We start from the raw sequence: 17,563 nt of genomic DNA on the forward strand, positions 1-17,563 counted from the left end.
ACAGGACTCGATTCACAAAGCACATGTTTCATCAGGTACTGAACAGGCTACACCTCTGACATCACATCACACACACATTCATTCACTCACCCATGTTTACAAGCACATGTTTCTTATTGTCTTCTTAAGGTTTTGATCTGAAGGTGTATGATTGAATGTCAGAAATTAGTTTCGTTGGCAAACGTATAATTGTGCAACTTTTCATTACAAACTAAAATTGTATTTCATAAAAATGTTTTTGAAATGGATGACTTTGACTGAATAATGAAGAAAGAGTAGTCACAGAATAAATTAGAATGCCTTCAATACTGTATAAAATGCATCTCAGGGTGAAACCTCAATGAGAAGAGAACAGAAAGAGAACATTTCTGCAAATTCTAAGCAAAAGGTGACTACACTGAAGATGCTAAAATATAAAATAATTTTTTGTTGAGATTTTTTAGTCGCAGCATGATTCTCAGAGCTTTTTTCTGAAATGTGGAAAAAATATGATTGAGTAAAACTGGACCGATAGTGTAGATCCTTTGATCGATGTTCACGGCTATTAATTCGTACTGTAGTTATCATTTGGTTTTCACGACCCAAATGAAAATTGTGACTAAAACAAGCGTAACCAAACATTGAAACTTATCAATATTATCTTGAACTGCAGAAGTCCAGCAGGATGCCAAATCATTGGCAATTGTCAAGTGAACAAGTAGTGTAGTCTGGATCCATTTTTTCACGTTGCATATTTATATTTGTTTCTATATGTTACGCAACATGCCCAAGGTCTATCTGCCATATTTGTAAAACTTATACTTACCTTAATCTGTGTCTGAGTTTAACTGAATGCACGACCTTTGACGTTAATAACAGATGTAAGTGTGCATCGTTTTTTTTTGTTTGTTTGTTTACATTGTATGTTTTTCATGTTTTACCAATTGCAATGCACTTCTATAAATCATATCATTTCATGTAACCTCCTCTGTTTTACAGTGACAGCAGCGGAGAGATCTTAAATAACAACTGTGTGATGGAGTACCACCAGACCACAGGCACCCTTAGCGCACACTTTAGAAACATGGTAAGCGGCGTGTGTCCGTCTGAGAGCTTCTCACTTTAGACTGGAGGTCTTTTAGGAGCAAGACCACTGTGCATTGTGCCGAGTGGAGTAAATTATATGGAAGTACGCTGTCAGACACCATTTACAGTACATTTATTCACAGTTCACTCTCTGCATAGCCGAGCAACAGGTCCGCCATTACTTAGAAGCATTTGTTAGCACGGTCAATGAATGTGGTGGTTTCACATTCTGTAATGTCAAATTGTCATTTTGTGGTGCAAAATGGTGCATTTTTATTACAGACACGACAATAAAAGTAGCACCAAAGAGGGTTTGGGGAGAATTGAAAATGTGCTTTTCTCTAACTTTACAGAGCCATTTTTCGTTTTATTTGGATTACTTATCTCTTTGCAACGAATTCCAATTGATATTTTGCTATTCATTCACCTCCTACATGAGGTTTGGCTCCACAACTGGGTCTGGTTTTTCTCAAGGTTTTTTATTTATGTTCTTCGCCATTTCTTTGCCACACGACTCTTTGTCTCTCACCGTAGTAGGAAAGTTTTTAAGCCCCCTTGAAAACATTGTGACACACCGCGCAGTTCTCTAATCTCCTTTGAAACCCTTTGTACTGTGAAGCACTATGCAAATAAACTTGGCTTGGTTTAAGAATCGACAAACTTTAGATACTGTACGTGCAGTCATGACACATCTGAAGTAACAAATTAAAGCCTGTTAAAGCCAATTTCTTTCTCTGACTTTATCATTTATCCTGTAGTCTCTGAAGCGGATCAGGCGCTCAGACCGGCGAGGGGCGGAGTCTGTTACCGAAGAGAAATTCACCATTTTATTTGAGTCACAGTTTAGCGTTGGGGGAAATGAGCTGGTATTTCAGGTTAAGGTGAGAGATGGATTTGTTTAGCATATAAGCTACTTACTATTGAACACACAACGATATTTGTTTATAACCACATAAAAAGGTGCCCCCCCTTTTTAATACGACTATGTCCTTGGCACTCATCCATAACACACGTACACACATTTACATTAAACACACTGATCCACCAAAGCACAAGACATGTTAGCAATGTGAGAAATGTGCATAATATGCAACTAGTGTTGTTTCCAGTCTATTCTGTTGAAAGGAATGTTTTGTACTTTTGACAGTACTCAGATAAATAATTATAGTTATTTATGATGACATTACTTTTCTTAAAGTATCGGCCAATTACGCCTTTCATTGGTTTTTCTAACCTGCATGTCTTGTTCCCAGACTCTGTCTTTGCCTGTAGTGGTGATCGTCCATGGAAGTCAAGACAACAATGCAACAGCCACCGTTCTGTGGGACAATGCATTTGCTGAACCGGTTAGTTTCAGATAGCATCTGTGTGTTTTGGGTGGGCAAGTAGCCAACTGGTTTGATTCTGGCAAGGAGCAGGGCAGATCTTGCAAATCTTTAGACAAATCTGTGTGAAATATTGAACTTTTAACTTGTAACTGTCAGAGCGCACTTGCAACACCAGGGTCACGGGTTCAACCCCAGGAACACTTTGCCTAAAAATGAAAATTCTGTCTTCATTTTCTCATCCTCGAGTTGTTCCAAATCTGTATACATTTCTTTGTTCTGATGAACACAGAGAAAGATATTTGGAAGAATGCTTGTAACCAAACAGTTCTTGGCCACCATTGACTACAATAGTAGGAAAACTTGCTTTATAAATTTCTTTGTTCTGTTAAACACAAAATAAGATATATTGAAGAATGTAGGAAAGCAAACAGTTCTGGGGCACTTTTGACTACCATTGTCATTTTTCCTACTATGGTAGTCAATGGTGGTTTTGGGTGAACTGTCCCTTTAAATGCACTCTTAAATGCAAAGTGTATTCAAAGTGTCTGCTTATTTGTTTTATGGGCAGCTGAAAGCATAATACAACTTTTTGAAATATTTAACTATATTTAATACAGCTTACCTGTAGCTCAGTGGTTAGAGCATGGCGCTAGCAACGCCAAGGTCATGGGTGCGATCCCAGGGATTGCACATACTCAGAAACAAATGAATAGTATAATGCAGTGTAAGTCGCTTTGGATAAAAGCATCCGCCAAATGTAAATGTAAATGTAAATGCGCAGGTGTCAGGGCAGGTTTTAAACTGTGTGGCTCTAGTCATGAGCTATCACCATTGTGCCTTCTGTATGAGCAAAGCACTTAATCCCGGTCGCTCCGGGGTGACCCTGTAATAAGATCACGGCAGCGTTTTATAGCAATATCACATGAAAGTCACAGGAACAAATTCCTGTGAACCTGATCATGTGGCGACACATACAGTAAAGATTTGATAAAGCCCAAACAACACTAATTTTTCAAAATATGCATGTACATCTGCTTAATTCTGCTCACTCACCAGCACATCTCCTCACAACAAACAAATAAAACTGTCATGTTTATTAGCGTGGGTGTTGATTGGATGGCAGGTGGCATATGACTCATGTTTCTGAACATCTGTCAGATTTTTGCTACGGAGTTGTTGTTGCAAAAAACATAGACATGGTGTCTTTGGAGTCACTTTGAGAAAAGAAAAAGAAAAAATGCCCAAAGTGCTTTTCCACAAGTCAAAATTAAATGGTCAAATCAGCAAAAACTTGCAAAAATGAAAATTCTGTCATTGACTCCCATGTCACTGTCATTGACTCGCAAGCCTGTTCTCAACACCAAAGGAGTTGTTTTGCAGAATGTCTGAAGGTCTTTAATAGGTTAAAACCTTTTCCTAAGATCCAACCGAGTCGTCTGAAGCTATTCAAAAGCTATTCATTTACTGAACATTCACTTTCATTGTATGGAAAAGAGCTGAATGTTCTGTTTTAAGTAACTCTTTTTATGTTTCACATAAAGAAAGTCTTAGGGGTTTCTGTAGACATGAGTGCACAAAGAACATCATTTTCATTTCAGTTGAATTATGCCTTTATGATTCCTTTAGCCATCATTATGAGTCATAAATGAATTGGCATAGTGAGTTTTCTGGGTGACTTCAATGTGTCGAGATGTGTTGGTTCTTGACAGGTGAAGGAGTCCTAGCCAAGAGCTGATGTAATCTCACTCTAAAGTTTCATAAAATCCTCTTTATTCTTTCTGTAAAAACTCATGAACCAAAGTGAAACTGGCCCAGCATTCAAGTCTCGAAAAGGTTAATGGACAGAGTTTTCGTAAGGTGGTCCTAATTTTCTTGTCCTCTTTTAGGGACGGGTGCCCTTCATTGTGCCTGACAAAGTGTTGTGGCCGCAGCTGTGTGAAGCTCTGAATATGAAGTACAAAGCGGAGGTACAATCAAACCGAGGTCTGTCTGAGGAGAACCTGGTCTTCCTTGCTCAGAAAGCCTTTAGCAACTCCGGCATCAACCCTGAGGACTACCGCAACATGACCATGACCTGGTCACAGTTTAACAGGGTGAGACAATCCACTACTCATCATAGGTTATTCAAGTTTTTTTTTCAGTTTAATTATTTTAAATATTTTGAAGCTTTTTATTTTTTTTATATACAGTAGTCTTATATTTAGATGATTTTTAGTTCAGCTTGTATTTTTTTTCAGGTAATCATTTTAGTGCCGTAATGCTGAACGCAACATGGCCTGTTAGTTTGTAACAATGGTTTTGACCTTGCCTGTGACCTCTGGCTGGTCACCCAACAGCCAGTCGAACAATGGTCTTACAAGATTGGTTAAATCCTAACCAGCCGCTCATCGCTCCGACTTTGTTGCCTTAATATCATATAGTGATCCCGTTAACCTGGGGCGGAATGCGTAGCGATCGACATCGTTTCTCGTCTATTGCATTAGTTAATGGTTATTCAGGAAGTGAGGTTTGATCAGAGAGCTTTTGATGTGCAAGCCTAAGGCTGTGGCTGCCTTTGAAACGGCCCTGTGCGGATCTGGTACATTGAGCATAAAGCTTGTGTGTACACAACTAAAGCCTTTGGAATTCAGGTTTAGTTTATTTATACTTTAAAACTCATTTATAACAATAGTCACATACTACGGAGCCCCTTTAGAGACATGGGGTGGAAAAAATATGAGAGGGAAGAGAAAATATTTTTTTAAAGGTTTTGCGTTATCTCGCAAAACTTTTGCGTTCTCTCGCAAACATGTTTGCATTATCTCGCAAAACTTTTGCATCCCTCGCAAACACTTCATGTTTAATGTCCTGCTGGCAGAATTTAAGACTAGCTCCGTACATAAACATTGGTCTATAGTCACAGATTCCCGGACCAATAACTCTTGAGCTAAACGTTCTTATAACACAAATGACACCTCATTCTATGTAACGTAAACAATGAATTTTAACTTAATTTTTTTCACAAATCGAGCCTTGTATTGATCTCAGGTGGGAGCTGGCTGAGACAAGACCAAAGGGATCGTCTGTAAAGTGCAAAACCCGAAGATCATTAGGCTACGAAAAATAGTCATTAACTTCAGTGCTACATACTGTAGTATAACTAAAACCAGTTTAAATTCAGCAGGAGAGCATTAATGTGTAAACTTTGTAGTAACGCTTTTCGGATTTACAGTCACTTTGCAGACGGTTTCTTTGGACTTGTCCATGTCGCCTGCTCATATAGAGATCAATTTATATTCTCGTTTTGAGGAAGACTAGGTTGTAGATCATTGTCTAAGGAATTATGTGTTATTTGTGTTATAACAACGTTTAGCTCACGAGTTATTTGTCCGGGAATCTACTCTGAACCGCTCCATTGTTAATGTACTGAGCGGGACAACAGGACTTTTGAATATTTTGTAGGGCTGCAACTAACGATTATTTTGATATTCGATTAGTTGGGCGATTGTTTTGTTTTTCCGATTAATCGATTAATCGGATGTAAATGTAATTACATCTTTTGCTTATGATAAGTAAATCAGATATGGGAAAAGTATACACAACTGAACTCATTAGCCTTCTCCCAAAATGTTGTGAATGTCTCCATAATTAACACACCTGGTGAGTTGATTCAGGTGTCATATTAGAAGCAACTGACAATAGTCTCTCCCAAACGTGGGAGCGATGGGAGGGTCGGCCAAGGAAATCATTTTTTGTGCCATGAAAAGTGAGATATTTGTCATTCAAATGTAGTGAAGTACAGTAAAAAGTAATACTTAAATACAAATACTCAAAAAGTGTACTTAAGTACAGTTCTCAAGTAAATGTACTTCGTTACTTACCTCTGAACTAAATAAACCACCAAATCAGTGTATTTAGCCTAATATGTACTTTGCAAAGTGCAAACGCCACAAATTGGGTTTTACTAATATAATCTTTAATTTTGTCATTTAAACACCTCTCCCTTTTAAACTTTAAAACTGCGCAGCTTGAAGAGATGCATGCAAAACACTTCTGACTTTAAAACTGCGCACCTTGCGCTGCATGGAGAGACGCATGCACCGAGAGACACGTCTGACTTTAAAACTGCGCAACTTGTGCCGCACGGAGAGACGCAACCATGGAGATACACGTCTGACTTTAAAACTGCGCACCTCGCGCTGCACTGAGAGACACATGTGACTTTAAAACTGTGCACCTCGCGCAGCACGGAGAGACGCATCCACGGAGAGACACATCTAAAATGGTCATTTTAAAAGGGAGAAGACGCGCTTGATTTATAACTGCGTGACATCACAGACCAACTAATCGATAATGAAATTCGTTGACAACGAATTTCATTATCGATTATTATCGATTTTATCGATCAGTTGTTGCAGCCCTAATGTTTTGCGAGATAACGCAAATATGTTTGCGAGAGAACGCTAAAGTTTTGCGAGATAACGCAAATATGTTTGCGAGAGAACGCAAAAGCTTTAAAAAATATTTTTCTCTTCCCTTTCATACTTTTCCACCCCATGTCCCTAAAAGGGCTCTGTAACATACATACTCAGAGGTAGTTGCACGAAATATATGCAAATTTTATTTTAGATAATTAAAATAATTTGGGGTTATTAAAATGACTGTTTTTATTAAATAAAAAAATACATTTTTCATTTTTAGTTAAAATTTTTATATTTTTAGTTTTCAAATTATTTATTGCTTTAAATGTATTACCAACTTATTATTAAAATTACTGCAGTGTATTAAAAAAATATTTTATTTATACAATTCAAAAAGTTATAATAATAATTATTGTACCATATGTCATGGTAGTTGCACTAAATTTATGCATATTTTATTTTGGATAATTAAAATAATTGTATGTATTTAAATTACTATTTTTATTTTATCTTTTTATTTCAATACGTAGAATAACAGATTCTAGCACAAAAATATATCGACCTCCTCTAAACTGGTGCCATGTATTCACAAATAATAAATTCCTAAATGATGTTCTACCAAACAGTTGAGACGGTTTAGATTCATCATCATAATGTCTCAATGCAATGCAAAAAGTACTTGTGAGTCTTAAGAATAGCCTTCATGCACAATAAATGTGACGTAACGAGTTCTTGACAGCTTAAGAGATACTTACCTGTGTTTTCTTATTCAACACATGTAAATGGTTGGCTGTTTGTGGATAGACTCATCAATGCATCTGTCTGTGAACATTTGGTTCTGGTATATAATGTGTAGATCCAACAAATGGTGTTCGTGAGTGTCTATCTGTGTTTACGTCAAGTGTTGAAAGCGATGTTATGGTCAGGATAAAGTACACCCTGTTCAAAGCGAGAGTAATTAGAGAAAGCAGTTGAGAGGAACGCTTGCTATCTTCACTCCCGAGTACTGTGACTTTGCTTCTGGCTCAGTGATTAAAAACTGAATGGACTAAGATCAAGCTCTCCTTCAGACGTTTCATAAGCCCTCAACCTTCTCTTTACCCAGTGCGTTTCCTCACACCTTCTGATCTTAACCTTTGCGTCTGTCAACAAGTTATTAAACCTGACAACAACATCATGTAAAACAGCCTAACTGAAACTGGCAAATGGCCAGACATTGCAACCGTAGTAATGATTAATGCCCCAGTGCATGCTGGGAAGAGCCACTAATAAATAATTAAAAAGAAAAGCTGATTTGTTTTTGAAGGCTGCAGGTTTTTAGAACTTTGAAGTTGTTAAAAAAACAATAAGCAGCGAAAATATAACATGTAAAACCTGTATTATTGCTTGTCATTCTAGGAGAGTTTACCAGGACGAAACTTCACATTTTGGCAGTGGTTTGATGGTGTCATGGAGCTCACTAAAAAACATCTGAAGCCTCACTGGAATGATGGGTAAGATGATTGCCATGTGCAGAAATACGTACACATATAAACGTCATCCACAAACACGTATCTTACACTAATGCCATTAATGCCACATGTTTATATCTCTTTAAAAATCAATTCATAAGAAAGAAAAGAAACCATTTATTTTTACACTCAACCGCAATAGAAGAAAAAAATGACATTTCATGAATATTAGTAATTATTCTAATAGTATTTTTATTTGTTATAATCTTCTGAAAGCCATAATGTGTTTTATTTTCATTCATGACATCTGTTTTATGCTCAACAACAAAAAATTATGAATCCCCTGCAACCTGCAATTCCCAAAATACACAGAAAGCACCAGCAGAGATGGTTTTCTAAAGAATGAAATGTTCTTTTGATAAACGTATAAAAGCGTTTCCTATTGTTTCCAGTTGAAAAGCTTTTTATAAGAGTTCCCAGTGACTGGCAACTGCTTACAAAGGCTGCTAGAGTCCATCAAAGTTACATGAGCTTTTAGTTAAGGAGCCTTTTTAAAAGGCAACCCTAACACTCTAGAGTCAAGTCTCTCTTTTGAACGTGTCTCCTTCGGATCCGAGAAATAAACCACTACATTAAACACATATTGTTGGATTTAGTTGGATTCTTTGCTGGAGTCTTTCTACAAATTACTGAAAAACTGTACAGTACACTTAGTTAACAGCTTCTTTGCCTTTGTGTGTTTGTGGTCATGTGTGCACGGCAGGGCGATTCTTGGTTTTGTGAATAAGCAGCAGGCTCAGGACATGCTGATGTCCAAACCCAACGGAACCTTCCTGTTGCGCTTCAGTGACTCAGAAATAGGTGGCATCACCATAGCCTGGGTGGCGGAGAACCCAAACAAAGCAGGTAAAATGTTTTTGTCACTTCACTGCTGTTAGTTGGCGCACAGCAGTAGCATAATTTCACTTCACAATATTTTGTCTTAGTCAAAAAAGCTATCCTGTTGCTTTCTAGTGGATGCAGTAATAACTGTTAGTTTGCATGAAGTAGTTGCATGCATCCACACTGTACTACAACATGAATCGCAGCACTGTAGGATTAATTTCGATTAAATGCACATTTCCGGGCCCGTATTTATCAAGCTTCTCAAAGTGCCATTTTAGTCTTAAGTGCTGAGAATTCATGAAATGTGACCCTGGATCACAAAACCAGTCTTAAGTAGCACGGGAACATTTTTAGTAAAAGACAAAAATACATTGTGTGGGTCAAAATTATCGATTTTTCTTTTATGCCAAAAATCATTAGGATATTAAGTAAAGATCATGTTCCATGAAGTTATTTTGTAAATTTCCTACCTTAAATATTTAAAAACTTTATTTTTGTGAGTGGATGGTCTGCCACAGTGCCCCTGATTAACAATTTCAAAGGCAATTTTCTCAATATTTTGATTTTTTTGCGCTCTCAGATTCCAGAGTTTTAAACGGTTGTATCTCATCCAGATATTGTCCTATTCTAACAACTCATATATCTATAGAAAGTTTATTTATTCAGCTTTAAGATTATGTAAAAATCTTAATTTCGAAAAATTGACCCATAAGACCCAGGGTCACAAATTTACTCCTACTTCTAAATTTAAGTATAAAAGCAAGTTATCAAATTTCTTAAAGCTAAGAATCACTCTTACTCGCCTAGATATTTACGACAGCTCGAGAGATCTCTCAAGTGCTTAGGAGTTGCCACTAGGGGCTTGTGATGGCACTGAGGAACTTTATCATTCCACATTATACACGCATAAATTCGGTACTCCCCTGGATAGGCGTAATTGCGGGTGGCACTTTTTTAAAGTATGAATTTGCGAAAGGCATTTATTAATGAAACAACATCTCCACATCATTTTTCATAATCAGATTTATATACTGTATTTAACAAACTTCTTTGTGTGCAAGATAAAAGGCGCACAAAGAGCAAAACATGCTGCACGCATTCGAGTTTTGCTCTATGGATCATCATGTTGCGCGTTCTCGTTATGCTGTATTTTGTTCTCAATGGTATGTGCATGTGATTTCACACGCAAGAAAGATTTATACCGAAAATAGCATTGTATTTAATGCAAAACCACTTGACTAAAGCAAATAAAAACAAATTTCAGCACCGGTTTAAAATGGGCAATGGTGGAAATGGTGGAAGCGTGTTTAACTTTCATTTCCAATGTCTATATCATAATGTATTCTCTTGAAAAGTCTTTATTGTCATATGTGTGTTAAATATAACCTCCTTTTAGGAATTTCACCATGCAACGTGAATGTATCAGAGAATATTCTTAAATAAGGAAATCTATTCAGTGATTGGTCCATGCCAATGTCGTCATCCAATATCCCTTTTGCGGCACAGCAAAGCTTCGTAAATCATCTCTAAGCCTGACACTTAAGATTTAGTCAATTCTTAGCAGAGTAATTATCAGAAGCTTGATAAATACGGGCCCAGATCTTGATGATTTGGGATATTCGTATACTAAGAGGAGAATTTCAGGTTCAGTAAGCACATTAAAGTGAAAAATTCTGTCATCATTTACTCATCCTTTTGTCATTAAAAACCTGTATGACTTTCTTACTTCGGCAAAACACAAGAGAAAATATTTTAAAGAATGTTGTTAAGTTGTTAAATTCACTTGGTGTCCATACAATAGAAGTGATTGGGTGCCGGCGCTGTTCGGTTACCGACTTTTTTTTATCATCATGTTGGAAGGTGGAATAAATTACTGTTTTGCAAATAAATGTATTATTTAGTCAAAAAATATTTGACCTATTTTGTCAGAAAAGCTGTAAATAGAGCGTAACCTGAATTGAATCTGAAGCATCCCTGTAGAACTGATATTTCTTAAATTTGTTGCGCTTTTTATGCTTTTTAAATGTTTTTAAAAAACATTACAGCACTTTAGAAAAATACAGTAGTTCATCCAAAAACCATGTTTTGTCATATGCTGACCCTCATTTTCTTCTAAATACGAGTGATTTTTTTCTGTTGGACAAAAAAGCTTTAGAAAGCCTGGAATGTAGCACACAAGTCTTTTCAACGCTGTAATAGCGCTTTGAAATTCTGTTAAGCTTTCAAGCCCCATTCCTTATTCATTTTAATTGCTTATTCATTCAAATTTCTCCTTTTTCGTTCCTTGGAACGAGAGAAAGTCATGTTAGGTTTGAAGCGGCATGAGGAGTAAATAACTTTGTATCCGCTGGTCCTTTAAAACTATTCCAAAACTTCCGAAAATGTCTGTGTGTGTATTTTTCGCAGGGGAAAGAATGGTGTGGAACCTCATGCCGTACACAACCAAAGACTTCTCCATCCGCTCGTTGGCCGATCGCATCAGCGACCTGAACCATCTGCTGTTCCTCTTTCCTGACCGGCCCAAAGACGAGGTCTTCTCCAAATACTACACCCCTCCACTGTGTAAGCTCCATTTCTCTCCATGCTTCTATGTCTGAATGTCTAAACGCCACTACTGACAAACATATTCAAGCTGTGCAATGAGGAATAGTTTAGGAGTAATCTAAACTCACTTACCAATCTGTTTATTTCTTCTACCCCTTTAGCTAAAGCGGTGGATGGATACGTGAAACCACAGATCAAACAAGTAGTACCCGAGTAAGTAGACGTGCACACACACTGAGGTTTCTCGACCTCTCGGTGGAGGTCTTTACATCTTTGATTATATGCAGGGAAATAACCCATCATCTCCGAGCTGTGAACTTAATTGCATGCTAGCATATTAGCACTGGACCGGCTCAGCAAGAAGTGATGGGTTGCCACTGAAACCTTAGACTCGTTGGTCTCATTCCACCCTTCAGCATATACTCAGCTCTGTTAGCCTCATTAGCCGCATTATTGTCCATAGGTGGACGACCCGTCAGTTTTATTAGCACGGAGTCCGCTCCGGTCAGACTCAGCAGGGAGTTATACATCATCAGAGTCTGATCATTTAGTTCTTCTCAGCAGCATTTACAAGAGCGATTATCAAACTCGTTCTTCATTTTAAGAGCTTTTGTAATACCCTGAAGAGCTGATCGAATTCGTGTCGGTGAGGTTAAACGCCTTTTTTGTCCTTTCCATTTTTTTTTATTTGGAATGGATGACAAGACATGACACAGGGAGGAGGGTCTGACAACATTTAGACCTTGATCCCATATTTACACATCTGCCATAAACATAAGTGATATGAACTGATTGGCTATTTGTTTTGTGTACCTACAGGTTTGCAACACCTAATCCCGACCCCGCAGCAAATCCCACCTACATGGACCATGCGGCATCTCCAGCTGTCAATCACCAGCCGAACTACAGTCTCTATCCTCCCATGTGAGTACACAGACTTGTGTTTATGATCCGTCTTCTGCACATGTGGGTTTGTTTATTAAATGTATGGCTTACTGGATTATGGTTACAGTGATCAGTCTTTGTGTAGCATTCTAACACGTTTTAACATGTTTTTATACATTTAGAATCAAGGCTTTGCCCCCGAGCCGGCACAGAAAATGCGAAGTCACCATATTTGATCATACATAAACTACACAAGCATTTTAAATCTGCTGTATTGGGGAGACCGGGGCTAGTTGTCACAAGGGATTATATTTTACTTGAGTACATTTATCAGAGTGTTTTTACTTTGGGAAAATTTTACTTCACTACATTACGAAGCATACATATATAGTTTACTCCACTACTATTGTATTTCAAAAAATACATTTTTACATGCTTTTTTACCTTTAATACTTAAGAGCATTACAAATATACTATCTTACTTTTACTCAAGTGAAACGATTTTTGAGTAAATTACTTGAGTAAAAGTAAGTACTTTGAATTAATGTACTTTTTTAATGTTAAAATTGTCATGTATTTGTCAAATGTAGTTGAGTAAAAAACATGATATATGCCATGCTTTACAATGTATGGAAGTAAATTATTTCCAAAGTAAAAAAAGTAAAGGTACTTGATCCCTGAGAGTAAAATACTTAAGTACTGTACACCTCTGCATTTTAATGATAAAGATTTTTAGTCCAATGTCCAATGTTGGTCTTAAACCCATGTCATTAAATATTTTGTGAATTCTGTCCTTAAAACTAAAATTCCAATATTATTATATGTTTTACTTTAGCTGTTGGGTAGACAAGTGAACACAATAAAACTACACTCGCACACATTAAGGTAAGGGTCAACTGTATAATGAAGGGAGACTCAAAGATTAAGCGGTGTTATAGGACAATGGTATCTTTCATACTGTATCTCAGGTTGGGGCCAGTTGTCACATTTTATACAAGTTGTGTCATGTGGCTTAAATACTATCAATACAATTTATAAATGCAACTACTTGCTGGCTAATGGATGGATGTTTTTCTGTGATCTTGAGTACTGTAAATTTTGCTTAAAAAGAAACACATGATCCCCGTGTGACAACTTGTCAAAAAATGTTCTTTTTTGGGGGTGATAATGGTGGAGATGTTTAATAGCTTTTCTAAAGCCAAGCCTTCAAGGTTTGTGTCCATACAGAAATGCACGTTCATATTCATATGTGTGACAACTTGCCCCGGTCTCCCCTACTATAAAAGTGATAAAATGGGGTGTTTAAAGTCACATGTGACCTAACTCATCGTCTCTCTCAGTGGTGACCCCATGCTGGACGCTGATGGCGATTTCGATCTGGATGACACCATGGATGTAGCGAGACACGTGGAGGAACTGCTCCGTCGACCAATGGAGGGCCAGTGGAGTGGCCAGCAGTCATGACCTCTTGACCTTCACTCTGTGACTTCTATCTCTAAATAATGTTGTCTGTTTTAATTCGACACACTTTCTCCTCCTTTGTCTTGTTTTTATGTGGGTCTTTGTGACTTTCGCTTTTTTCTCTCCGTCTGTTATTTTTGTTTCTTGTCTCTTTTTTTCAGTTTACCTCTTTGTTACGTTGTTTTTACAAAAAGAGAAAGAAGCTAATGAAATAATGATATACTGTGAGCCTTCCTATAATAAAATACCACCAAACAGTATTGTAGAAAAAAGCAGCAAATGCATGTAATCATTTCTTTTTTTCTCCAAATGTAACTTTCGCAGGCAAATCTGCAAGACCCTCGAAACGAAATGTACTACTGTAAGGAACTTATTGTTTTGAAAAAACTGTCATTTTATTTGGGAGGTGTTCAGATATCTGTCTAAAGATATACAAGGATAGCATCTAAAGTAAATGCGTATTGTCCTTTGCTCTCTTACACAAATGCTTTCTTGCAGAAGATGGCATCATTGTTACAACGTCATTTGCAATGTAATGCTTCTGTACACTAAAGAGTGTTTAGGTTGCAAGGCTGAAAATATTCGGTGCACCCATGCGGGCATCCCCAGGTTGAATGGGTCTTGTTAAATCCTTACTGTCTGTTTTTAGCCCGAAACGCACACATCCCCTAAACCAGCAACACACGACCTGTCACTCAGAGATTCTGAGAAACACATACACGTCTGCTCTCATTCATCCCCTGCATTGGGGAGCGCTGTAAAGGTTTAAATGCAACAGAAACACACAGGAGGCAAAGAGAGGTCAGCTAACCAAATCGCCCTCTCCGATTACGCTACACTACACATCCTGCAAAAAAATAAGCATCTCAGTCCAGCCTGTGCTGGTTTTAGAAGGGTTGCCCAGGCTTGGAGACATTTGTTGGCGTTTTTCTGCAGGTCTGACCATTACGTTCTCTTTCTTTCTCTGTACGTCTCTCGTCAATACAACAGGTGCATTGACCTCATCTGTCCTCGTGCTTCTCTCTGAACGTGCAAAACAAGAGCCCCCGTTGTCATGGTTACACATGCTGCTCCTATGCTGGCCTTTCTTGATGTTACTTGTTATCGACGTGCATGTTCACACATTTCCTTACATGAAGCCTTGCCCACTCAGGACATTGACACACACTTGATGTAAAATACAAATTCTTATTAAAACTAACCAGCAAAAGTGCATATATCAGTATATATGAATTTATTTTTAGTTAACATATTTCTATTTTATTATTGTGGAAGCTTAATGCGATGTGTAGCTTTTCTGTGTCTCATGTCGGTAGTTGAAGGCCCTTATAACCTGAAATCAGTTTCTGCTATGCCCAAAAACTTCAGCCATTAATCAGAGGGGAAAGCAATAGGACGTACATTTTGTCGCGCTGTAGTTTCGTTGTCTTTCTCATCCGAGCTTTCACATTGAAACTAAAAGTGACAATGTGTGCTTAAAGGAACTGTTAAGCCAGAAATAAAATTCTGTCATCATTCACTCACCCTCATGTCTTTCAAAACCCAAAACCGTTTCTTTTTTTTTCATGGAAAGCAAAATGGGTTATTTTTAGCATTCGGTGGAACAGGATTTCAGTGAATAAAGACTCAATGTGTGTCTGTTTTTCACACAAAGATCTTGTATGGCTTGAAGATTTGGAATATCATGTGAGTGTTATGGTGAACTTTAATTTGTTACCTGCAAATCTATGAATGAAATAGGCCTGTATCATAATCAGTGGTTTGGTTGGATCTTGGTTTCTTAAGTTTCCTTTTGTCCTCTCTCGCTCTTCTCTTTCTTTGCAGAAACGGACAGCAGAAACACAAACAATAGGAAGTTGTGTGATTTTTATTGTCCCTTTTTTCTAAATGATCTGTCATGTTGTGTAAACTTTGTCACACTGTTGGTGTCAATGTGTGCGTGTGAGCTTGTTTTGTGTTCGTCCTCTGTTTTTTGGTTTGGCTGTAGAAAAGAAAAATGGAATTGACAATAAAGGTTTTTTTATAATTTGGGCTCCAATGGGAATTTGTATGAGCAAGTTTATTTTCTCCTTTGAGAATCTCCTTCCTTGCATCTTGATATTTAAAAAACTAACCATTTGCCATTATAGTTTCTCGGTATGATCTTTTTAGCGGTTTGTGAAACAGACATCTTCAAGTCCGTGAAGCACAAATTATGCCTTTTTAACTGAAAACCAAATCCCGTGGTGTCCAAGTTTTGGACAGTTAAAGCTGTGAAGCAGTTCTCTGAGCTGTTTTTTTTTTAAGATGTTTAAGGTTCCCTTACTGTAATGTTTTTTCAATATACAGTAACAAACCCAAGTCAGATATGCAGTTCATTCTGTATATAAAAGTAACACGCCTCTGGATAATTCGGAATGTTATGAAACTATTTTTGTCAGCATGACAACTGCCAATTATACGTTCATACCAAAAATTCCCATAGGGTCACAAAACCATTAATAATTGGTTTGATGATTGTTATACATGTTATGTTCGTTTCAGTGCCAAAACCACATCATAGGACTGTTTGTTATTGTTCATGTTCTCATATGGGAACACTCACAAAATCAAGTAGACAGTTTTTAAAAATTGACAGGTAATGACAGGCACAATAATTAGCGTGTGTGTGTGTGTGTGAGAGAGATGGTGATTCACAAATACTGCTGTGTATAAAGAGTCACAATATAATACTCGTGTATTTTTCTTTAAGGATATAAACCATGTTGACTGCAGTATTTGTAGTAGGGCTAAAACATAGTAACCATCACAAATTTACCATGGTCTCACACGATGTTTGTACTTTGTAGTAAAAAAAACGTATTCAATTCAACATTGAATTAATCATTGAATGGTAATAGAAATGGTAATCAATTCTGGCTTATACCCTTCTGCTAGAATAATATTCACATGAAAGTAGTATACCGGATTTCCTAAAGTAGAATAAAATTCTAAAGTAGAGTAGTGTTTTATTAATGTACTAACTACAGACTAGGCTACTAGGGTAGGCTAATATGCTATACTACTGTAGAATGGTCCATGTCTTTGCAGTTCTTTTTTCAATTTTCACCATCAAAATTAATCAAATGAAAATTGGTTTCAAACTTTTATTTTCAATTTTCATGAGTACTTCACAAATGGATAATTGTCTCTCAGTTTCATTTGTAATTATACGTGTTTGGGTAATTGCTTCAGAATTTTTAATTTTCGAACAAACACAAAAATTACTTGTTTTTCTAATTTTACATTTAATGCTTGCGCTTGCCGCTGGATCTTACCATTATCGCCGGTGATAGGGGTGTAGTCTACAGCCGCCCACGGACCCACAGCGCTGTCGCGTTATGAAAGGCCTACGGTTTATCTAATCATATTTATCTCCCTTATGTATTACACATGTATTAAATATAGTTTTACTAACACTACAGTCTGGTCTGTAATCATTCATCTATTCGACATCGGTTGCCGTTTTGGTTTTAGTCAGTAGATGGCAATGCTGCTGATCTGTATGTCATGGGAACGGCCGGGC

At 37.3% G+C, this 17,563-nt stretch overlaps 1 protein-coding gene across 1 annotated transcript in view; it reads left to right on the top strand.

The window, feature by feature from the left end:
• plcl5 (phospholipase C like 5) overlaps window positions 1-17,563 on the top strand; it is a 135,526-nt gene that overhangs the window by 59,322 nt on the left and 58,641 nt on the right. Inside the window, exons 11-20 of the mRNA XM_057345470.1 lie at window positions 979-1,066; window positions 1,824-1,946; window positions 2,319-2,411; window positions 4,280-4,486; window positions 8,192-8,286; window positions 9,008-9,150; window positions 11,536-11,691; window positions 11,835-11,886; window positions 12,493-12,597; window positions 13,899-14,015. Of these exons, the coding sequence (XP_057201453.1) occupies window positions 979-1,066; window positions 1,824-1,946; window positions 2,319-2,411; window positions 4,280-4,486; window positions 8,192-8,286; window positions 9,008-9,150; window positions 11,536-11,691; window positions 11,835-11,886; window positions 12,493-12,597; window positions 13,899-14,015 (1,179 nt within the window). The remainder of the gene's footprint in view (window positions 1-978; window positions 1,067-1,823; window positions 1,947-2,318; window positions 2,412-4,279; window positions 4,487-8,191; window positions 8,287-9,007; window positions 9,151-11,535; window positions 11,692-11,834; window positions 11,887-12,492; window positions 12,598-13,898; window positions 14,016-17,563) is intronic.

This window comes from Triplophysa rosa, linkage group LG11 (assembly GCF_024868665.1).
Source record: "Triplophysa rosa linkage group LG11, Trosa_1v2, whole genome shotgun sequence".
Classification (NCBI taxonomy): domain Eukaryota; kingdom Metazoa; phylum Chordata; class Actinopteri; order Cypriniformes; family Nemacheilidae; genus Triplophysa; species Triplophysa rosa.